Source organism: Gastrolobium bilobum, unplaced genomic scaffold (assembly GCF_033153095.1).
Source record: "Gastrolobium bilobum isolate Gb01-03AN ecotype WA unplaced genomic scaffold, APGP_CSIRO_Gbil_v1 utg19093, whole genome shotgun sequence".
NCBI classification, from domain to species: Eukaryota; Viridiplantae; Streptophyta; class Magnoliopsida; order Fabales; family Fabaceae; genus Gastrolobium; species Gastrolobium bilobum.
The window spans coordinates 31,724-56,276 of NW_026900020.1; the positions used below are offsets into that span (position 1 = coordinate 31,724).

At 34.7% G+C, this 24,553-nt stretch overlaps 1 protein-coding gene across 1 annotated transcript in view; it reads left to right on the plus strand.

Annotated features, from left to right (window-relative positions):
* The first annotated feature begins 1,370 nt into the window (after positions 1-1,370).
* Positions 1,371-24,553, plus strand: part of LOC133294882 (serine/threonine-protein kinase ATM-like) — a 90,833-nt gene continuing 67,650 nt past the window's right edge. The window contains exons 1-22 of the mRNA XM_061493639.1: positions 1,371-1,481; positions 1,923-2,025; positions 2,158-2,292; positions 3,849-4,010; positions 4,110-4,305; positions 4,403-4,559; positions 4,655-4,794; positions 5,194-5,281; positions 6,580-6,683; positions 10,186-10,284; positions 10,819-10,875; positions 11,097-11,169; positions 11,772-11,846; positions 13,376-13,417; positions 13,488-13,558; positions 14,262-14,310; positions 17,537-17,608; positions 17,771-17,926; positions 18,021-18,110; positions 18,185-18,372; positions 21,013-21,613; positions 21,736-21,807. Of these exons, the coding sequence (XP_061349623.1) occupies positions 1,407-1,481; positions 1,923-2,025; positions 2,158-2,292; positions 3,849-4,010; positions 4,110-4,305; positions 4,403-4,559; positions 4,655-4,794; positions 5,194-5,281; positions 6,580-6,683; positions 10,186-10,284; positions 10,819-10,875; positions 11,097-11,169; positions 11,772-11,846; positions 13,376-13,417; positions 13,488-13,558; positions 14,262-14,310; positions 17,537-17,608; positions 17,771-17,926; positions 18,021-18,110; positions 18,185-18,372; positions 21,013-21,613; positions 21,736-21,807 (2,805 nt within the window). The 5' untranslated portion in view covers positions 1,371-1,406. The remainder of the gene's footprint in view (positions 1,482-1,922; positions 2,026-2,157; positions 2,293-3,848; positions 4,011-4,109; positions 4,306-4,402; positions 4,560-4,654; positions 4,795-5,193; positions 5,282-6,579; positions 6,684-10,185; positions 10,285-10,818; positions 10,876-11,096; positions 11,170-11,771; positions 11,847-13,375; positions 13,418-13,487; positions 13,559-14,261; positions 14,311-17,536; positions 17,609-17,770; positions 17,927-18,020; positions 18,111-18,184; positions 18,373-21,012; positions 21,614-21,735; positions 21,808-24,553) is intronic.

Here is a 24,553-nt window from a genome sequence, read left to right on the forward strand (position 1 = left end):
TTTAGATATGTTGGATGTCTTAGTGTGTGTAATTGTTGAGACGTTACGTTGAAGAGCGTTTCTCTCAAAGTACATAGTTCAAGTAGTGTGTAATTAAGAATGAAGGTAATTAGTAAATGAGATAATTGTGGAACAAGTAATATAGAATGAAACTAATTCGACATGCAAGTAACTATTATAAATTGATATAGAATGGAAAATTTTTTGTCACGTGCTTACACGAGATTAATTATGAATTAAAAATAAGTAACTTCCACATTTATATGATTAATTAGCTGCGCTTAATACTATTCTGATGATAATACATGGAGTGCACATTGGTTGTTACAGGTTATGTTTTTTATTTAGTTCCCATTAAAGGTATATACTATTATTGTTTTATTAATTTATTATTACTATTGTTAGTAATTGGTTAAGTGTGAAAAAAATTGATTCATAGGGTTTAAAATAGACACTGATATTTTTATCCTCCCGTGACTTCTTTCTTCTAGTAATAAAGAAGATAAAGATGAGTCAAGCCTGTATCATGAGCCCAACTTGAGAAAGAAAACTTCAGCTATTTGTGACTTATTTGATTTCCTTTTTTCATTTAGTTTTCGTTTTTTGTTTAACTTTCGTTTTTCATTTAGTTTACGTTTTTCAATTAGTTTACATTTTTATTTAGTTGTTGTTTTTCATTTAGTTTCTGTTTTCATTTTGTTTATGTTTTTTCATTTAGTTCCTATTACGGGTATATACTATTATTATTTTTATTAATTTATTATTAATATTGCTATTAACCGGTTAAGTGTGAAAAAAATTGATTCATGGTATTATTCATTTTTTGTTTGTTTTTGGTAATCTTATTATTCATATTTTTATTCTCTAGTAGCTTCTCTCTTCTAGTAATAATTAATGGCTTTTCTCTTCTAGTAATAATGATATAATAGATAAATTATTGTTTGATGAATATAATTAATAATAAAAAACTACTTTTATTTTTTCATTAAATGTACATTCAACATTTTTTTATTTAAATTGACTTTTGCTATTCTCTCTCTCTTAACGCTTCTTAGTTTTTTCTAAACAAATATTTTTCAAATAAATTATTACAAAATATGTGCAAAAATTAATCACTGGACCAATTTGTTTAATAAATACACCAAAATTTTCATTTCAATGTTAGGTTAGCTAGCTCTTAAGGAATAAATGCTCGGTGCCGTCGTGTATCGGTTTTGCGTCGTCTCACTTCAAATAGACCACTTAAAGCATTGAAACATCTAACCCTGGTTTTCCGTTGTCTAAAACCCTTCGTTTTCCCGCCATATCTCTCAACGCCCAAAACCCTAGCTTCAAGATTACACTGTGAAACCTGTGCTGCTTCCATTATTTGGATTAGATGTATAGCCATTGAGTGCGTAACGATCATGGAGACGGTCACTTCCAGAGACGTTCAAGAGATTGTAGACAAACTCTCATCCGACAAAGCTAGAGCTCGCGATGTAACCTTCATTCTCCCTTCACCAACTAACTATTTTGCTTCCTTTGGTCGCCAACAATTTGAACCACAGTAGTATTATAAATAGAGAGATAATCGAATTAAATAGTGATTTGTCTTTTTTTCCCCCTTTTCTCTTTCATGTTCTACTACCAAAGAAATTCGAATTTTCTGGATCAAGAATCTTAAAAGCTACTTATTTATAAGGTTTACTGAAGTGATGTTTCGATCCCAATTGCTGAAATTAGTGAATTTAAGAATAAAATTTAGGCAGTTTGCCGAACAGATGCTATTGTACATTCATTTCTTCGTTTTACTATATGATGCTCTGTTATAGTTGAGCCACATGATCTTGATTCATTTTTGGGATTTACTTTTTTATGTGCATCCTCTGAGGATCGTGTATTCGATTCTAATTAGCTGTTATTGTGGTGTACTGATCCAGGAAGGGATCAAGTTATTAAGTACATGGTTAGAAAGATCAAAGAACTTCATCAAATTTATTGGACAGAACACTGCAAAGCTTAGACCGGATGAAGTTGCTCACTGTAAGATTATTATTATTTTCAATAAATAAAACTTACATGCATCGGTGGATGCAATACTTATAAGATTACCCAAGCCAAGGTGTAATTTTTACTTATGATTTATTTGTTTATTTTAAATTTTTGTTGGGGCAGCTGAAACATGGCCTTTTCTTGTTTCTTTACTTATTCAATGTGCGTCGTTGGAATCCTCGAGGAAAGATCCAAACGTGATATATGCAAAGACTCTTAGAGTTGTTGTGCAACGAGCGGAAGATGCTAAATATTCAGGTTAGTTGGAGGTGGTTTAGTTCTAAACGTGCTTATATTTTTCTGCCCTTTTAATTAGAAACAAGTAATAAAATAAGAAGTTAAATCCTAAAATTAAGTGCTCCCAAAAGATGGGTAACAATCTGCGAGAAGAAAAATAAATGATTATTAGACTCCAAATGTATCCGCAACTGTAAGACATAGGTCTTGGTAAAGAATGAGATCTTGAACATTTTGTTCCTTACCAATGAGCTAATATACTCAAGTTGTAATACCCTTTTGAGTTTTTATTTTATTTTATTATGTTCTGGAAAGATTTGATACTGGCCTCTGGTGTTATTTTAGACACAAAGGAAAGAGAATTCGAAGTCCCCGAAACCTCTATGTCAACTTATAAAGATTTGACAGATGATTTGTTGCATTTTCTCTTGTTATCTTATAACATGTTAACGATCATTTTTAAGGCTGTTGGAGTTGTTAAAGGATCATCATGGATGTGTTTATTGATTCATTTGAATATTGTTGTTATTTTAAGATTTTGATTGTCTTCTTGTTACTGGAGTGATTGCTGATGTGAGTGCTTAGAAGTTAATTTATTTTTAGTTTGCTCTCTTTTAATGATGGTTCTAGTATTTGCTTTTGGTATGATTTGTGATGTTTTTGTATTGTGAAAGCCCCTTTTTCCATTATCCTTGTTTCTCAGCATTGCACTGGTTCCCATGTTTCTATGCTCTGGAGGAATTGTATATTTTCTGGAATTTCACTCTACAGGCACTCAAATGATGGGGGGAGCTTATGATTTACTATTTCTCCTTGCTCACTTTATAATGCCAATCTTTCTAGGGACTTTAAGCGAGGAACTTTCCACCTTATTTTTGATGCCCTTCCCTGAAAATCTTCTGTTTTAAATTATCATCCAACCTCCAATAGTATTAGTTCCGCACTGCTAATTCTGTATGACTTGCTGAGACACTTCCATTGTAGAGATGGATCACATGTTAAGAGCTTGCACCATGTAATTAACAGTTTAATTCAAATAATAACTAGTTAAGTTAATTATTATGTGGTTAAATAATACAATGAATTTTTAACTCAACTGATGAAAGCTAGTTTCAATGTGGTTAATAAGAAATCAAAATAAAATTAGATGTATTTAAATATATCAATACTATTGAAAAGATCGAATTCTACTCTAGAATTGCCCGTAATTTTTTGGGAAAATTTCAAATCAGGAACTTCAATAAAAATTTTACGTTGAAGGAAAAATAACCACTTGAAATGATTAATGGTTATTATGTATAGTGTATGGGCTTAAATAACCACCATGAGTTGTTATTGCTTTTTCATGATAAGTATCTTTATCGAGAATTACTTTTTCTAGGGTTTGCATGCTTTTTCTTTACGTGTGTGAAAATAAAAAAAACCTTTATCATTTAATAAGTGTGCGTATACTTTTGCGGCTTTATTCTGGCTTTCTATTCTACCTTTACCAAAGAAAAATATGAGAAACCTATCGTATAAATTTATTTTGTGACCTTTCCACCTGTGAGTTACTTGTTTTTCTTTTTATTGTTTAGGGAAAATTTTGCCATTGTCATCTGTGATTATACCACTTTTTAACCATGTTTTGGATGTCCTGAGAAATGTTCCACGCTTTCAGTCAGAGTATGGGATTATCCTTCGGCATCTATTGACAGTTAGGGATTATAGTTTCCACATGAAGAAGCCCATTTACCGCAGTAAGTTTTTGTAAACATGAGGCGTGCACCATCCCCACATCTCATCAACACTATCTTTTTTAAGTTTTTTTTTTCTTCAAATCAAATTCTTTTGGCTAGGCCTGGTGAAACTGTACATTGGTAAAGTTGAAGCGAGCTTGAATGGGAAAATTAGTAGGGATTCTACTCCCAAGGGGGAGGTGTTCCGCTATATCTTAACGCTTCAGTCGCTTTTGGGAAATCCTCCTAGAGACTACCCTAATAATCTAAGAGAAGACATTGTTAAGGGGTTTGTTAGGATCTGTTCATTCATCAGGTATTTCTTAAGGTGATTCAATGTTTTTCTTTTCTTTTTTGCTATTATTATAATCTGCTGATTAGAATATGTCACTTGTTTTTCTTACTTTCTTCAGGGAAGAGGGAATGACATCACGCAAGCTTATTGAGTGTATAAATACATATTTGTTAAATGATGGTCCTAATTTGGGCTTTCAGCTGTTAGAGATCCATAGTGCCATGCAGCAGTTTGTGTTCTGCTGTTGGCTGACAACACATGATCGAGTTCTTAAGGTTTCTTGCCATTGTATTTTAAAGCAAAATACTAGCTTAACTTACAAATTGTTTTTAAAATTTTGCAAATTGCTCTCTTAATATTTCCGTTGCAGGATTCACTTATATTCTATGCAAGGATACAGTTAAATTTAATGAGAGGTGCTGGTGATAGGAGTTTATTGGTAGAACAGCTTTTGGATGTGATTTGTAAGGATCTTGATCAGGGTAGCATGTCTAGTACTTCAATTCCGCGGTGAGTGTTTCTAATGTTATTCATTTCATATTGTTAATAATGGATCTTTTAGTAGTTTTGTAAAGAAACAATTCAATTCAAAAGCTTAAGCTGTTGGGTGATGGTCTTTTTAATGATTTATATTATTTTCTAACACACCCCTTTACGCAAGAGCCCTTTAGGCTTGAAGCGTAGATATTGCACAGGCCAATTTTTGGTTTACCTTGTGCTTATTTAATTTCACTAGAAAGTGGGGGGAGAGGGTGAGAATCAGATTCGTGACCTTGTGGTCATTGAAGCTCTGATACCATGTAAAGAACAAATTCAACCTAAAAGCTTAAGCTGTTGGATGATGGTCTTTCTAATGATTTATATTATTTTCTAACAAGTTTAAGATGATCTTAATGAACTTTCTACCAGGGGGAACAGAAATAAAGATGATAAACTTGGAGCTTTGAGTAGCTCACAATGTGGCTTGGTGGAGCTTGCAGCAGTTCTATTTTATAGGGTAGTTACTACAAACTCAGCCACCTGGTTCTGGGCATCATATTGAAGCTTATGGGCTTAATTGTTTATAATTTGTTTGTCCTTTTCCTGCAATCATTTTGATTGAGTCTGATACAATTAGTCAATTACTTAAGAATCTTCGTGGTTTTTGGTATGCTTCCTTTTTCCTTCAACGTTATTGTTTGCTATTGGGTTTGCTGGTAAACTTGGAGCAGTGGCTCGTGGTTTGTTTTAGAGATTCCAATAAAAATAAGGAGGCAAAAATGTTATGGTAGTGTGTGATATTTTGCAGTGCCCTTGTGTATTTGGTTGCAGCAGAATGCCCTCATCTCTATGGGCTTCTCTTTGCCCTTAGATTTACCTTGGTATAGTATTGTCTTGATTGACTTCTCTGGTGCTCTGCTTATGGTTTTTTAAAGTGAGTTTCCATTTATGATATGCAGAGAAGCTGGGTAGTCTTGCTGCTTTTTTTATTCTTTTATTTTCCCTGTTATTTAGAGCTTGTTTGACACTTCTTTTTTTTAAGCTAAAAGTTATTTTTAAGCTAAAGTTAAAAAAAAGCTTAAAAATAAAGTTAAAAGCTATTTGTTAATTATATAAAGTTATTCTCAGGGTTTTGAAGGGAGGGAGATGAAATAATTTGTTTTAGGGTAAATTACTAGGGTAAATGGTAAAATTTATAAATACAAGTTTAGAATAAAGATAAAATTGAAAAATAAATATGAAAACTCTTAAAAGTTGATATATATCTTATAAAAAGCTCCTCCCGGGAGCGTTTAGCTTTTTCTTTTTTTCTTCATTATAAAAAATAGCTCTTTTTATGATATAAGAGCTTTTGTAAAATTATGTTTGGCTATACTTCTCCTTATAAGGAGAAGTGAAGCTAAAAGTAAGAGCTCCCAAACAGGCACTTATATTTCTGACTTGGATGGAGGTTATCTTTACCTCACAATAGTTTTACTAGCCTTCTTTTCTCTCTAATAATGATTCATTTTCCTCACTTCCTTATAATTGATTTATCGGAATGTCACCATTTTTGCCAACTATAAAGTTATTTATGTTTGGAGTTTCTTAGTAATGTTTGTAGATTAAGTTGAGAATGTGGCTATTGTATTTTGGGTGGTTGTGACTGAAAGATCACGGGTTTAAATCCGGGAAACAACCTCTTTGCAATTATGCAGAGGTAAGGCTGCGTACAAGGATTGCCCCCACCTTTGTTAGTTGAGGTTTAATAAGGAGTGGTTTTTTTTTTACTATAAAAAATTATCATATTGCTTGCTAATCTGATTTATTACTCAGGCATGCCTTAATACAACCAGAGCCTCATTAAGTGAGAAACGGGTTAAGAGGGATCCAGCTGCTTTGATCTTGAGGGAGGCACTCATGAAAGGCAAATGGTTATGGTAATTCATAAGCTAATTTGAGGGTTGCTTTATAAATCACATTCTGTAGTATGCCATACTGACACCAAATGTGATTTTTTTGCCTCTTTTAAGGAATTGGTTTTATCTCCTTATCCTTTGTACACTTTTTCTGTCCTATAATAATAGTCCTATTTAAAAAACCAATTATTTTGAAAAGCTTCTGTTTTAGTTCATATTTATATCAGCAAACTTTTGTTTTGGGTTCGAGGCTTCTCCATCTGTTGACCTCTGTGTTCTGTGTACCCTTGGGGTCTCTTTCTCATAGAATCTTCAGCTATCTGTTAAAATCTGTGTTTTATCATGCTAGAACAACTGATAAACAATATGATGTGTTTACATTATTGCTTTCATAACTTGTACACGATCATTTTCGCTTTCACATATTTCAAAAGATTAGAAATTGGGTAGTGCCTCATTTTCCACCAAGGCCTTTATCTCAGACAATAACTTTGATGCATTGAACTTCTACTATAGACTGTGCTTGGATTGCTTGGAAACAATGGGTTCTGAATTGACTTTCAAACTCTCGCTCAGTATGAACCAGCAGTATCAAGCCGCTGAAATCGAGGGTTTGAGGCTTTATAAAGAATTCTATTAGCTCTTTTTGGCTTAAATTAGTGAATGCAGCAAGGGCATGAATTGAAAAATCAATTTCGGGTCTGGAGCATAATCATCATTTTATTGTAGTTTTACATAAAATTCCCTTCTTTACCAAATACACTTAATTTAAGATGAAAAATAACTTTTCAGTTGTTACTCCGTGTATAGTGATCTCTCTGATCTCTCTACTCTGCTCTTTACTTCTCTCCTTGTCTTCTCATATTTCTTATTAAGAAAATGTTTTTGATGTATTGGTGTGATGTTGAATTGTTTGCATTGTTACGTGTTAGATTGCTGTTAATAGCTTTATCCAATTATAATTTTTCATAGAAATGGAAGCATTAAGAGAGAAATTGATAGAGAGAGAGAACAGTGGGAGAATTCTCTAAAAATATAATTATTTTCATTATTCAGTGAACCCTATTAATAGTTCTGATATATATATAGGTAGGATCCTTTGACACCAAATCCTAACCGTTGATTTCATGAATCTAATGGTTATAATTTATTAGGTTACACTTATTAATTAATTATTAATTCTCAATAAATGAAAACACCATTAGATTGACAGAAATCAACGATTAAGATTTGGTGTCAAAGGATCCTATCCTATATCTATCTATTTATCTATATACACACACACACACACACACACATATATATATATATATATATATATATATATATATATACATACAGTTAAAACAGTGGGAGACAACTGTTTTAAGTAACACTGTTTAACAAATTCTGTTACAAGAACTGAACCTGACTAACTCTGCTAACTAATAAAACTAACAGCAAACTAATATACACATGGTGTATATCTCTAACAGCTTCCTTTCAAAGTCAGGGTGGTTGCAGTAAATGAAACTGGTCAAAAAGACAACAGAATCTAAGCTTGAAAGAGGCTTAGTGAGGATATTGGCTAGTTGGTATTGAGCTGGAACATTAACTCCAATTGAGCTTTGTCACTGACTTTCTCCTGAACAAAAAAGATATCAAGTTCCATTTGTTTGGTTCAAGAAATGGAGAATTGGATTATGAGAAAGTGACACTGTACTCAAGTTGTCACAGTATGTCACATGGGAATCTGCAGTATATCAACAGACCAAGTCTGGCCAGTGGAAGCCCCAGAAGAGGCAAGATAGGCCATTGGAGGACCTTGCGGCCTCTGAGTGTGGAGGTGGTCCAAGAATACCGTGGGCGAGGTAGGTGCACCATTAAAAGCCGTTGGTGATGAAGCAGGGATTGATGCATGAACAGGAGGTTTAGGAGGGCGAGGATCACCTGAATTTCGGAAGGGGTTGGATGTTGAGACCATAGCCAGGGTCCATTCAATCTTTGAATACCATGTTACAAATTGTGCTTGAGTACGAAAATGAGAGAAATTGCAGGAAAGTGAAAGAAAATGATAGAGTAGAGAGAGAAAACTGAGAAAGTGTTTTCTGAGAATCTAAGTTTTTCCATTTTTCAGTGAGCTCTATTAAGAATTCTGATGTATAAAGTGCCAGTTAAGAGCAGTCTAACAAATTTTGTTACACTAGAAGTGTGCCTAACTAACTCTGTTAACAATTACAACTAACGGGAAGCTAGTATACACGAGATGTATATCTCCAATATATATATATATATAGGGTCAGGATCATTTTACACCAGTGTAAGTTACACTCCTAATCTTGTCCGTTAATCCCACTTATATCTAAAGGCTCAAATTTTTAAGTAATGTGAGCCATTGGATACAAGTGAATCAATAGTCAAGATTGAGTGTAAGACTTCTAACTCTTATACCAGTGTAAGAATATCCTGCCCCATATATATATATATATATATATATATATATAGGATCCTTTGACACCGGTGTTAAACTTTGAAATGTGACACCAAATCCTAACCGTTGATTTCTGCCAATCAATGGTTATCATTTATTGGAAATTAATAATTAATTAATAAGTTTGATTTCCAATAAATGGTAACCGTTGATTGGTGGGAATTAAGAAGTTTGATTCCCAATAAATGATAACCGTTGAGTGGCGGAAATTAATGGTTAGGATTTGGTGTCAAAGGATCCTGCCACACACACACACATATTGAAATGTGACACCAAATCCTAACCGTTGATTTCTGCCAATCAATGGTTATCATTTATTGGAAATTAATAATTAATTAATAAGTTTGATTCCCAATAAATGATAACCGTTGAGTGGCGGAAATTAACCGTTGATTTGGTGTTTACATCATTATGTACACACACACATGGTGTTTACATCATTATGTAAAAATGTAAACTTTTAATACCTGTTTGTATCCTCTCTTTTTTAGCTTCTCTTCTCCTTTTAAGCAGAAGCTAGGCCAAACAGGTTTTTACAAAAGCTCTTATAATAAAAAAAAGCTCGTTTTTTATAATGAAGCCAAAAGCCAAAAGCTCCCAGGAGGAGCTTTTTTTTAAGCTCTTGTAAGCTTTTCTTGAAATGAGATTTGAGCTTTTAAGTTAAATTTTTTATGTAATCACCAAACAACTTTTAGTTCTTTTTTAGGCTTTTTTTTAGCTTTAACTTAAAAGTAGCTTTTACCTTAAAACAAAAGAGGACCCAAACAGGCTCTTAGTGGAAATTGAATTTCTTTGTTTACATAACCTGATTGTTGGTATTTAACTTATTCGGTTTTAAAGTTTTGTTTTGTGTGTAAAATTTTGGGTTTGTTGAATTTTTTGTTATCATTTTCTCATTTTACAGTATCTGCTTGTATGCTAGAATCTGCTTGTATGCTAGAATCTGTAGTAAAGTAACACACAAATCAATTTTGTTGTGTTGTGCATTATTGATGGAGATTATTTAAATTAAATATCATCATGCCAAAGTCTAACGGATGATCTATGCTACAGGAGTGCTGCATTTTGTTCTCTCACTCGAAACTACCATACTCACATTTGCAAAGATCTGTTTCTCTACTGGTTTGAAGGCATATGGATGAGCTTTGACAGGTACTTTGGGATTGGCAGGGTAAACAAAGGAACGGTTGTTGTTGTCCCTTGTTTCAACATTGGTGGCTCCCTTCATATCTTTCTTATGCAAAATCATAGACGGTTTTCTTGCCAAAATACTGCATAGAAAAGAGTGGACATTATGATTCCTGACTCTCTTGCCCTCTCTTTGCTTTTTATGGTTTTAAAATTTAAACTTTTCAGGATTGCAATCATTTTCACTTTTATTCATTCACTTCTTTTCTCTCTCATCCTCTCTTTGCTTACACTAATTTTTTTTTTCTTTCTCCTATACTCAAGTTGCTTTTTTATTTAATAACAAAAAGTAAACATTATCTGTGGGAATGTTGTGCATGCTTAGAGAGACAATTTATGCTTGGTAATTTTTCTGGTTGGAATGTGAACTTTCTTCGAACACTCAGGTGCTTTTCTCATCGTTTGAATTGAATATCTGTTTACGCATGCATGACACATCTTTGTAATGAAAGAATGTTCATCATCACCATCATTAACAAAGTTGGGATAATATTGCAGAATCCTGAATTCGGCGAATATTGATTGTGCCTATGATGGTTTGTTGTGGACTATGCGGTATGCTGCTGTGAATTCCCATAAGTGTTTCGCTTTTTTATTTTCTCTTCTGATATGCATATAAATAAGATAGTTTGATGCTTATGCAGTTCAGATCATTCTTGGAGTTTATTCCTTTTTTTCATATTACGTATATCATTCTGGTCTATTTGAATTGGCACCATGGATCCTGGTTACCATCTGAATATTGTCAACTTATGTCTGTTTTCTTGCATGTAAAGGAGTTTGCAGGAACTTTCATCTGTTCTGTTGCTTCCAAACTCAATGATGGAGATATCCTCAATTTCAAATGAGGTCTCTTTTTCTCGCACATATTCTCACCTGTCCTTCTTTGATGTATGCCACACTTATGCCTCCAAATTTTGACACTTGACATATACTAGTTATGTGAAAAGCCATTGGGGAGCTTGTTTTGGATTAATGTGCCTTTTCCCTTCCTTTGTTGTATTTTCCTTGTTTCTATGGTAAGGAGGATATCTTATTTCCTCCTTGCCCTTGTTAAATTCTCTGGAAGAGAAATTGGAACAGATTGTATGTCTTTTAGTTTGCTATTTAATGATCTGTGGATAGACTCTGTGAATGCGTTGTAGTAATCAATGAAGCTAGCAATGTAGAGAAGTGTTATAATTATTAAAAGGACAGCAAAATACTGTATGTACAAGAATCGAACCTAAACGTCTGATTTAGGCTAATTGAAAATTTTGAATAATCTTTCATTGAAACTCAAGTTTTAATTTAAATGTATTCCATAGCAGTTACTGACTTTTGACAATTTTATCATTAAAATTGATTACTTTTTAGGGCTGTTCTGGACAATTGTCACTATTCTTGTTGCTACTCCAGTATGATATTTTCTTGCTAAAGTATGCATTGATTGGTTAAACTAATTTTTGCAGTTCATCAATGGTTGGCAACTACTATGGAGTACTTTAGTGCATGGATTGCCTATTTTCAGCAATATATCTGCTCTTGTAAGTTTTCTTGACAGATCCATCCTCCCAATTTTAAGTTGTAGTTTTTTGATGGGTAATGGGTATTAAAATGATCCTTGTAGATCACTATTGAGTATAGTAGTATGTGTAAAGAACCTTGGGATACACCACCCCAAAAGCTAGCTCAAAGGGTGGGAGTGCCCAAGGCCTTATAAACTCCACATTAGTTGCACATACAACCAATGTGGGATTATATATCTCAACACGCCCCCTCACACAAGAGCTCATTGGGCTTGAAGAGTGGACAATGCAATAGGCCCAGCCTACCTGTGCTAAGAAACGCCACAAGAGAAAGTAGGGGGCGGCGAGGCTTTGATACCATGTAAAGAACCTTGGGATACACCACCCCAAAAGCTAGCTCAAAGGGTGGGAGTGCCCAAGGCCTTATAAACTCCACATTAGTTGCACATACAACCAATGTGGGATTATATATCTCAACAGTATGCAAGTGTCATTCCCGCAGAGTATGTTATTGTAAGGAACCGAGTAGACTGTGAGTGAGAAGTGAGAAAGAAATGTATATATGGTGTTCGTATAGCTGATATCAGTGAGATATCAGAATAGAAACGTGATTACAGTATAATGAAGATGAAAGAACTTGGCATCCCTGAGTATTCGCGAGGCTCAAGACTCTCTTAACTTACTTCCCAGTACACTTTGGATGCCCCCACTCCTTTCCCACTATTCCCTCTTATCCCCTTCTCCCTACCAAGGCACTTGTAACAGCCTTTCCTGCCAAGTGAGAGCACATGGTTTTGGCTTGTGAAGGGCCCAATCCTCTACAATCCTTCCTGGTGTACACCCTCATGAGGGGTTCCTAACAGTTATTAATTCAAATAAAGAGGTCTTTTGAATGACTTACTAAATTAACAGATTAAAAAGAAACTAAAAATTGCAAAAGAATGAATCAAGATTTGAGTGAAGACAATGATGATAGGACTGGTCAAAGGATCATTATCCATTGCTCGACAATGACAAGAACAATTGATATTAGTATTTCTCACAATTTCTAATTTGAATTAACAACTGTAGATAGCAATAGTTTTCTGTATAGGATTAGGATAGTTTTCCTTGCTTCTAAAGTTTCTATGCATTATTTTTTTGGGGGTATCTCTCAGATATAAAGGTAGGTTGGAGAGTTCTTTTGAGCTGATGTATTTTTATTTCCTTCACTTCCCCATTGATTTATTTGTTTCATGTGGAATCCGGACTGTTCTTATTCTTTGCTCCTTTTCTTTCTTAATAAACTATCCATATATGATTTTTGTTTTCACTTTTCCGTGATTAGAAAATTATGTCTCCGTTGTCTGATTGGTTTACTCGATATCTTGTTACTAGAAAATTGATAGAAAGTTTAGTTGCTAAAGTTTGGTTAGTTTTTTTTTTGGATTATTTTTTAGTTTTATTATTATAATTATTATTATTTGTAAAAAACTAGAAATTGTTTCTCTCTTGGTTATTTCTGCTTAAGTTGCCATTTTGATTTTGATAAAGACACTTTGATGCAGGTGGATGCTGCTTTGGTACTTCTTAGTAATATAGCCTCGAATGTGAGTTATAGAGTTTACACATTTAAGTATACAGTTAATAATAAATCTTACGCAACGTGCTTCTGTCCAGGATTTAGTGAATACATGTGTTATACCTCAAGATGTGTGGGATCTTCAGTTTTTCAAAAGATCAACTTCAATGTAAGTGTCTTTTACCTTGATTACATCACATGGAAAATATGGTTGTAAGATTCTTACTGAATAAATGAAAGTATATCATTTAAGTGTGTAAATAGATCCAATAATACATCATCGCACTCTTATCAAAGAACTGATTGGAGCTCAGGCGCTCAAATTTCCATGGATATGTAGAATACCTTGATACTATTCTTGTGATTATTTAGAATGATGACAATGAAAGAAATTTGGGTGTCGCATTGTAGATATTTCAAATAAGTTAATTGCTATTTTAAGTTTTAATTTATATATTGTAGACACATTTGCTGATTAAATACCAAAAGAAAAACCCATCTGCAAGCCATTTGATCCCTCCTACTAGTTGTGTGACCTCTCATTTTTATATTTTATAGCATAAGGACTAGTCAAATATGTAGACACACTATTACACTTCCCATGAAAGAGAATAGTAGTCACCTTTTCAGCGTGGTGTGTTTATGCTGTATGTTCTTACTGAAGTGGAATAAGCAGTGTAAATGAAGCTTTTGTTGAAGTATGAAAGCCAGAGTAGCGAGGAAAGGCATCGACCAATTATTCCGAATTTATCATTTATAGCTTTTTCCCCGCTTTTCCTATTTTTCTTGATTCTTTTCTGAATATGAAATTTGTTATATACTTGATATTACTACGGCATTCTTATTTTGCTCATGATTTGCCTTTTATGCAGACCTGTCTTGTATTTTTTCTCATGTTACTTTTCAAGGAAAAGTTCCCATGTAAGTTGCTAAGGGAGCATCATATATATATATTTTTATTTTAATATCATCTATTTACTTGATGTTAAATTCTAAATTGTCTTAAAAGCTTAAGTCTATATAAATTGTATTAGCCATGTGTGTTTTGTCCTCGGGATTTATTTTGCGGAATTGAATTTGAAGAGAATAATTTCTACAAGACTTGATTTTGGTAAGTGTTAGAATATCTTAGAATATCATAGGTATATATGATATGACATCATAGATATACTCTGGAATCAAATTAGGATAATGTATGTTAGGGACATAGTTATCCATTGCGGGTAGGAGGGTAGTGGCCAACCCTAAAAATGCTATAGCAGTAAAACGGATAGCATTATAGCCGCTACATTGAAGTTCAATTATGTGATATAAAATATAAAATATAAAATATATAATTATTCATATAAAATAATAATACATTAATATTAATTTTACTTATTCAAAATAATTAGCAGAGAGAGAAATCAAAACAGTTAATCATATATTCATATTAATATATAAATAATACACATTGGACTATTGGAGAAGGAAACATGCAGATGGTTTTTGGGCTTGACTTGCAACAAAATGAATGAGAGAGACAGATGGAACCATTCCTTCTTCATGGAAACATAGTAAGAGAGACTGAAGGAATCTGCCATAGATCGAAACAGAATCAGTGAGATATCAAGATTGTGCTGCAGTCAGAGAGATTATGCTGCTGTAGGCTTGCCAGAAAATAGGTGAGAAAGAGGGATCAAGGTCGGAAAATGAGTGAAAAAGAGAGATGAAACAGAACCACCGTTGCAGATCGAAATTTGAAGAAAATAGATCCTAAAGGACATAGGGTTCAGAAATAAAAAGGATAAAAGTCCAGTGTACCATTAAAATTAAATTCTTAGTCAATAATACCCTTAACATAAAAAAATCTCTATCCCTCCCTTGTAGTGTAGAAATTGCACCACTACAGCTGCAAAATGCTACTTCAAATTGTGGCTGCTATGGCCGCCACTGTAAATTGTAGCATCGCTTGCGGTTTGTTGGGGCTGAGTGCCACTACCCGCTACTGATGCGGTATAACGCGCTATAGCGCGGCTTTTTTCATCAAATATTCTATGTGGACTGATGCAGACACAATTTCACCCTATCTAGTTTAGTCTCTAAATTCTCTAAACATCACTTGTAAGAATCAATGTTAGGTTTGCAAATTATATTTTAGAGAGTGTCTATCCATATCTTTAACCCCGAAAGGGTAGGAGTGATTTTAGACACTTATCTTATTCATGAACTTTCACTAAAACCAGAAAGTATTTCCTTGTTTTGGCTCCTTGAAACACTCATTTTATCATGGTTCGAGAATAGGATTCGATTGAATGATTGATGATTGGATTGGAAACCTGGCCTTTTTTTTTGCTGACGTTAAGCCCATCATTAAATAAATTAGAGGTTTTAGATAAAAGGCATTCATAAATTTGATATTTGTAAAGAACCGATTCAACCCAAAAGCTTAAGCTGTTGGGTGAGGCTACATTAATGGTTTTATATATATCTCAACACGCCCCCTCACACGAGAGCCCACTGGGCTTGAAGGGTTGACAATGCACAGGCCCACCTACCTGTGCGAAGAAAGAAATTCCACTTGAAAGAAAGTGGGGGGCGGCGAGGATCAAACCCGGGACACGAGGCTCTGATACCATGTAAAGAACCTTGGGATACACCACCCCAAAAGCTAGCTCAAAGGGTGGGAGTGCCCAAGGCTTTATAAACTCCACATTAGTTGGCTCATACAACCAATGTGAGACTATATATCTCAACAATATTAAACAAAATAAATACCTTTTGTACTAAGTAAGAATTTAATATCAACCACTGTTCTTTATTCTAATGCTTCCATAATATAATAGAAATCATACAAAGTTAGTTTTCATGAATTGAGTTTTTCTCCCTTAATAAAGAAATCTTATCACATTATGAAAATATTTAATTATCATTTGATTGATTTTTTGATAATACTCTAATTGATATGAGAGAACATAGGTTGAGATGGTTTGGACATATAGTTTGAAGATCCCTAGATGCTCCTGTGAGAACAAAAGTTTTTATCAAAATCTAGACAAAAGAGAGAAAGAGGTGAACCAAAATTTACTTGGGGGAAATATTAAAACAACTTAATGGAGTGTGAATTAGATTGGCGATTGATATGTCTTCGTATGGATTGGAGGAAAGCTATTAACATTGTTGGAGGAAGGGGGTTAGACTCATCTTTCTTCCTATATTTCAGATAGTCCCTATTTAGTCATTTTTCCCTTCATTTTCCTTTCATTTCTTTATTCAGTTATTTAATTTATTTCGTCTCTATTTTTTCCTTTTTATTTTTCAATTTTTATTTTTACTACTTATTTTTTCAATTTTTTCCTTTTCTTTATCTATCTTTATTTTCACTCTATTATTATTATTATTATTATTTTTTGTATTTTTTTTTCAATTTTTCAATTATATTATTTGTTTATTTATTTATTTATTTTTCCTCAATTTTTTATTTGGGTTCATCGACCACCTACCCCAACTATTTTGTGATAAAGGTGTTATTGATGTAGATTCTAATTTGTTAAATTCTTGCATGTCATTTTCTTATTCTGTGTGATTGCCTTTTTGTATCTATCTCTCTCTCTAAATATATAGGAGTTATGAAGAGCAAAAGTTTTATCATGGGTACAGGCACAGTGGCACCTTTGACCAGGTGTCAAATATTTATTGGTTACTAGTTCTCATGATATCTGGGTGGAGTCTAGCAAAGTATAATCAGAAAGTAATAATTGTTTGATAACTGATCAAGGTCACTCGATCCTGGAACAAAAGTTGGTGCCGGATTAATCCCCCTCTATATACATATTTCTAGCTGTTGAACTTTCTGAATTGAGTCAACGAAGTAGTAGATAATTTAAATTTTTGGAACTCTATTGAATTTCTTATCTTTGTCATATATGATGAGTATATATATACAGATGAAAAATTGAACAAGCTTTAAACCTTCATATGGTCCATTTCTATATCTACTCTTGTAGTGCTCTTCTTTTGGTGACAAGTTCTATTTCTTCCTACAAAATAAAGTCCAAGTTTTGCAAATGTGCATGTGTGGGTAATTTTCAAGCTTTTTAGGTAAAAATGAAAAATATTTATATCGGAGCCACTTTTGTATTTAATTTACTGTCTCCATATTGTGCAGACTGACCTCCGGGATATTTTACATCTGAGGAAGAACCTTCTAAGAGCATCTTTGAGTAATCTTAATTGGAAGGTGCGTTTGCTTTAACTTTTTATGAACAAAGTATTTTAATCTTTCATAATAAATGTTATGAAAAATATGGTGATAACAAAGCTGAAGGGTACAGCCCAAACATGTAGGGAAAGCATAGTGTACTCTTGGTTTAGTTTCTGTTTTCTGTTCCTTATTATGCAGGGTTATTCAACTTTGAATGAACGGATGGTGTTGTTCCTTCCTAGTGCTATGTACGCACTTTGTTCAGGTTGTGTTCCTTTTACTCAATGCTTTAAAGAACTTCCTTTAGTATACAGCTCTGTCCACGTTGCTGAGGTTCTAAATGACTGTCTTAAGGTACAGCCTAGCCACTCCTGCCCACAACTAATTTTTGATCAAATAGTTTTAATCAAACAGTAGCTAAGAAACTGAATTGTGATGTTAACTGTAGTTAGAAGACTCTAGATACCAATGTCTACATGAATTTTTGGATTGCTCTGTGGAAGTTCTCACAAAAATTGACAAGGTTTCTGAAGTTGAGGTCTGGACCTTCATTTAAAGAATCTTGTATGTGTTATCATTCATGATTTCATTAAGGCAATTATAGTTTTTCAGGTTTCCCAATCGCAAAGATATCCACGTGTACGTATTCCCCATGAAATAAGTGATCAGCTATTGCATGAAATGGAGAGCTCTATTCTTGGAGCATTGGTGGAAGAAGAGATTAACCAGATGCGGTTACCTGATATTTTCTTAATATGTTCTCTCTTGTCTAACATACTATATGGATCTTTTTTCACAAGGTTTGTCACATTAAAGGTCATTCTTTATCTATATTCTTATACCTTTGGTACTACAGTTATGGTGTATATGTTTTCAAAATGGATGTAGAACAGTTGATCATTTTCTTCCCTGTGCCTCCATGTAATTTGTACTTTTGTGTATGATGAAGAAATGGGTAAAGCCTCCGCATGTTACAGAGTTAATATTGTTGTGTTTCCATGTCATTAGTACTTTTGGTATGATGAAGAAATGGGTAAAGCCTACACATTTTAGGGAGTTAATTGGTGTGTTTGTCTAACTTTTATCTCAATAAGAATTTCACTCACTTATGAAAATGGTTTTCCTCCTTTTAATTTGAAGTTTGTGTTATATATATAAAAAAAGAATTATATTGAGTTGATGTACTTAGAGATTAAGTGGGTTGGAGAAAAGGCTAAAGAAATGAAAAGTACCGGATTCGAGTTATGGTACACAGGTATAAACAAGAATAAAAATGCAGTTGAGATTGTGATTGATAAAAGTTTCAGAGACAGGATTGTTGATGTCAGAAGAAAAGGCAACGAGATTATTTTGGTTAAGCTTGTAGTGGGTTATTTAATTTTGAATATCCTCAGTGTGTATGCCCCTCAAGTTGGACTGCAATATCAACTTTGGAAAGATTTGAAGGAGGTTTTAAGGGAGATACTAGATGAGAAGATTTTCATAGGGAGAGGTCTAAATGGACATGTTGGTAAAAGTAATGGAGGTTTTTACAAAGTTCATGGAGGTTATGGCTATGGACAAGAAATAAGGTTGGAGAAGATATCTTGAATGTTGTTCTAGTTTGTGATTTGATGCTAGCAAACACTTTTTTTTGGAAAAAAGGGAGTTACGTTTAATCACTTATCATAGTGTCAAAAATTATAGTCATATTGATTTCTTTCTTGCTAAAAGAAAAGATAAAATCTTATGTGTAGATGGTAAAGTCTGTCTTGGAGAATGTGTAGCAATGCAACATAAGTTGGTGGTTTTAGATGTTTGGTTAAACAAAGTACATAAAATGCAGACGAATACTCAGAACCCAGGAATAAAATTGTGGAAGCTAAAGGAGGAAAAATAAACAGAGTTCAAGGAAAGAATGCTTTAAGAAGGACCATGGTAGTTTGATGGAGGAGCAAATGAAATATGAAACGAGATGACTATGTGTATCCAAAAAATGGGAATGGGGGTTGTTAGGGGAAAGCAAAGGGAATAGATCTCAAATGAAAGAAACTTGGTGGTGGAATGAAGATGTGTAGGAGGCAATTAAATAAACGAAAGACTGTTTTAGGTGTTTGCATAAATGTCCTAATGATGAGAATTTACAAAAGTTTAGATTGGCTAGAATATAAAAATGTTAAGAAAGCAGTGCGAGAGGTTAAAGGCAAGGTTTTCTCTGAGTTGTATAAAAATCTTAGGAGCCAGGATGGTGAAAAAGGTACCTATAAACTTGCAAAGATAAGGGATAAGAAAAGTAAAGACTTGACCTAAATTAGAAGCATCAAGGATGAAAATAAAAAACTTTTGGTAAGAGATACAAAAGTTAAAAAATGGTGGATGAACTATTTTAATAATCTTTTCAATGGGATAGTGACAAAAGTGAGGTGGATTTGGAGGACACTTATGATGATTTGAACAAAAGATTTGTGCCTAGAATCAAAGCGCATGAAGTTAAGGAGGTATTATAGAAAAGATATACTCGTAAGCTTGTACTTATTTACAAAAACAAAGGATGTATACATAATGTTCTAGCTATAGATGTAATAAACTTATGAGCCATACTATAAAACTGTGGGAGAGAGTTATTAAACATCACTTGAGAAGAGAGACCAAGATCTCTATGTAAATCTATTCAGATTTATGCCATGAAGATGCGCCATGGAGGCTATTTTCTTGATATGATAATTTTTGGAAAGATATCGAGAAAAGGACTTACATATGGTGTTTTTAGATCTCGAGAAGACATATGATAGGGTTCCAAGAATGGTTCTAGGGTGGGTTCTTGAGAAGATAAAAGTACGATCAAAGTATGTAGAGGCAATCAATGATATGTATGTTGGTGCTACTATATATACGAAGGCTTGTGATGTGATGGGCCTTTAATAAATACTTTTATTAAAGGCCCATCATAATGGAACATCAAGTTATTTTCCTGTCACCGTAGGTGTACACCAAGGCTCTACTTTGAGTACTTATCTTTTTGCTCTAGTTATGAATGAACTAACAAAAGATATCCAAAATGAAGTGCTATGGTGTATCCTATTTGCAGATGATATTGTGCTTATTCATCAGACTAAGGTTAGTGTTAATAGAATATTAGAATTGTGGAGAAGTACGTCAGGGTCTAAGGGATTCGCAGATGTATTTCTCAGGATGAATTGGAAGAAAACTACTAGCATTAGCATTGTGCAGGGTTAGATTCATTTTTCATCGTTTGTTCTAGATGATTTAATAGCATTGAACATGTCTGATAATTTTTTTTCCTTTTTTTTAAACTGGCTGAAGTATTCTATGTTATGTAATTCTATAGTTAAAAATTCAACTATAATGTGTTTTTGTCTCAATGCTCCTTTCACCTGATTTTCACCATTATTTTACCCTTTGAATTTTATTTTTATATATTTTTTTTTGAGTTTTTTCAGGAAAAAAATTGTTTCACTCCAATCAAAGTTAAGCCAATACTTGCAAGTGATGCTTGATAATGCTGCCAGAATCATTCAAAAAGACGGTGATCTCCGGGCTTTTAGTTGCTTAAGTGATGATCCTAATGGTGATGATGTGGATTCTCTTGCTGCTTCTGTTCGTTGTTTCCTTTCATCTCCTCTATTTTACAAATGGAGGGATCAAAATTTTGTGGACTTTGTTCCATTTGGTGAGGTAATCCAATCTGTGGAGAGACTCTTGAAAGCATTTGTCAATCTATATCAATGTTATTCTCAGCATGTGATGAACCTTCAGTCTGAGACGATCATGCAAGATATAGCTTCAATTGGTAGTATTCACGGTTCTTGCTCACATAACAGTAGTAAAAGCAGGATTGTGGATATGGAATTGGATGTAAATGATGATTCTAGAGACGTAGATAGTGAAGCAGTTGGGAAAAAAATAAGCAGTGGAGTTTCGTCTTCTGCAGAGAAGTGGAAAATGGGCATGGTATCACTTATTTCCAGTTTTTTCTCTGCTTCACACGTTCTTACGTGGGATATCCTCTTCAAACTAATGGAGAAAGAATATGATCCTAAGGTAGATTTTGACACAGTAACAATTGCTCAATGTCCTTGAACTTATTAGTTAAATATTGATGTTTTCTTCGTAATTGAATGGTTTCTTTTTGTTTCTGTGATTTTTATCCTTTTTAAATTCAGGTGCGTGAAAAAATATTGTATCATCTCTGTCAAAATCCTCATTGGTCTTCTGCTGCAAAATTTATTGGTTTGGTATGAAACTAACTGGGTCTATATTTCAATAAACTATTTCATATGTATTGTAAATAATAATTATTTAGTTATTATTTAGTCATTTATTTATTGTATTGGGCCAAGCCCATTAGGTCAAAATTAGGTCAAGTATTCTCTATAAATAGAGAACCCTTTGTACAAATTATTTACAATTCTATAATATATCAGAATACCTTTTTCAAGTTGGTATCTATCAGGGCTCTCGATTCTGCGGGTTCTGCTTCCGCAAATCACCATCTTTAAAAACAATTGAATCTGAAATATATTGTATATTCAAGTGTGTAAGTCTGTACAAGGAGGCTCTCTATTTATAGAGACTAAAAGACCTAATGGGATGACCTAATGGGCCAAGCCCACAATCTAGACTATTCTAATAATAATAAATTAATATTATTTCTAACACTCCCCCTCAAGCTGGTGCATATATATCAAAAGCTCCCAGCTTGTTACAAATATGATCTATTCGGGGACCTCTAAGATCTTTAGTGAATACATCCGCAAGTTGATCATTGGAATTGACAAATGCTGTCTCGATCTCCCTTGACTGGATCTTTTCTCTAACAAAATGACAGTCAATTTCTATATGCTTGGTCCTCTCATGAAAGACTGGGTTAGAGGATATATGCAAAGCGGCTTGGCCCAATGCCACGAGCAGGAGCCTTGGTGCCATCAGCAAGAGTAACAGAGGGAAGATTATTAGAAAAGGTAAGGGAAGTAAAAAGATCCTTATTACCACAAAGATGATCAGTAGCACCTGAGTCTATTATCCAGGGTCCAAGAGACGATTGAGAAAAACAAGCAACATGATTACCAGTATCTGGAGCAGGTGGCTGAGAAGAACTCTTCTGGAGAAGGGCCTCATAGTCTGCAGCGGAAATAGTCACTGATCCGGTAGAGGGCGACACAACATCTGTTTGAGCAAAGTTCATATGTGGTGGCTTCAAGTGAGGGTACTTTCTATAACAACGTTCTTCAATGTGGCCCAGATATTGGCAATAATTACACCGAGGCCTTTGTCCTCGGCCACCCTGTCCATACGACCGCCTTGTCCGCGGCCACGACCACGACCGCGTCCACCATTGTTCCAATTACCACGAGAGACTAAAGCAGCAGAATCAGACAAGAGAGCAGTAGAGTCAGTAGCTGGCACGTGTGCGGGGGCCACCTTATCTTGAAGATTCAAAAGGCGCTGAAAGGTCTAGGATATGCTGGGAATCTCAGTACTGGTTAGAATGTTCTCACGAACACTTTCTAATCCGTCAGGGAGACCAGAGAGAGTCACAACCGTAAAGAGACGCTCCACTTGCGTCCTGTACACGGTAGCATCCGCAGCATGAGGTAACATAGCCAAAAATTCCTGCATCAAAGAACGAATCTTACCAACATAAACTTCCATACGAGCTTCGGGTGATTTGCGCAAATCCATCATCTGGGAGACAATGGAATAAAGTTGCTGAATATCATTGGTGTAGAGGTTTTTGGCTTCCGTCCACACATCATAGCAGGTCTCAAAGGGAATGAAAAGATTGAGAAGAGATGAATCAATGGATTGCCAAAGAATACTGAGGAGCTGAGCATCAACTTTCTCCCATTCAGTCATCTGATCTTTGGAAATATCAGTCTTCTTAGTGGTGAGATGTTTGTCATGGCCTTGACCGGTAAACCAGATCTTAACGGAGGTAGACCAGGTCTTGTAAGTGGCAGATCCGGTCAATTTCAGAGTTGTGATAGATGGAATAGCACTTGAAATGATGCCGGAAGAATGTTTACTGGTTCCTTCCATCAGGAACAGCGATCAGACAACCAAAAAACTGTAAAAATCACGCGAAAAAGGAACAAAGTAGCGACTTTTGCACTGGAAACCCTCGAACGGAAGAGACCCACAACGAACGGGCACCGGATCTGGAAGGAGGAGGCAGAGGCGAGCCTGTCTGCCTTGGTTTGGCCGGAATAGGTGGCCAGAACAGTGCACACGCGCCGGAGAGAGGTGGCGCGTGAGGCCCACGCGCAGACGGCTGTGGTGGCGCGTGGAGGCGCGTGCGGCGGCCGTTTGGGACGGGTCTTGGACAGAAATGGTCGCCGGCGTGAGGGGATCCTGATCGCGTGGTTTCTCGCCGGAAAGGTGGCCGGAACAGTGATGAACAGTGACGGAACAGTGTTTCTGGCGATGTGAGCAGTGTTTTCCGGTCAAATAATGAAGGAGGATGACGATCTGAGATCGAAAAAGGGTCTAACAATGTTCGGAGGGTTGAAAAAGGTTGCCGGTATGATGCATGGCGGTAAAAAGGTTTGCCGGTATGATGCACGGCAGTAAAAAGAAAGGAAAAGATATATATGCGGAAGCAGAGCCCTCAGATCGAGAGCTTTGATACCAAATTGAATCTGAAATATATTGTATATTCAAGTGTGTAAGTCTGTACAAGGAGGCTCTCTATTTATAGAGACTAAAAGACCTAATGGGCCAAGCCCACAATCTAGACTATTCTAATAATAATAAATTAATATGATTTCTAACAAAAACCAACCCTATTTGCTTCTTGCCGCCGGAAAAAAAATTTTCGGGGACCTTTTGGATCGTGAGGACCCCTGTTTCACTCCGTTTTCTTAGATCTTTCATTCTACGGAGGTTTCTTTTTCATCAGACGACCAGAACAGCTTAAAAAAAAAAAATGCGGTACGGTTCATCGCGCACTGTTCACGCGGCACTGTTTACTGCACACTGTTC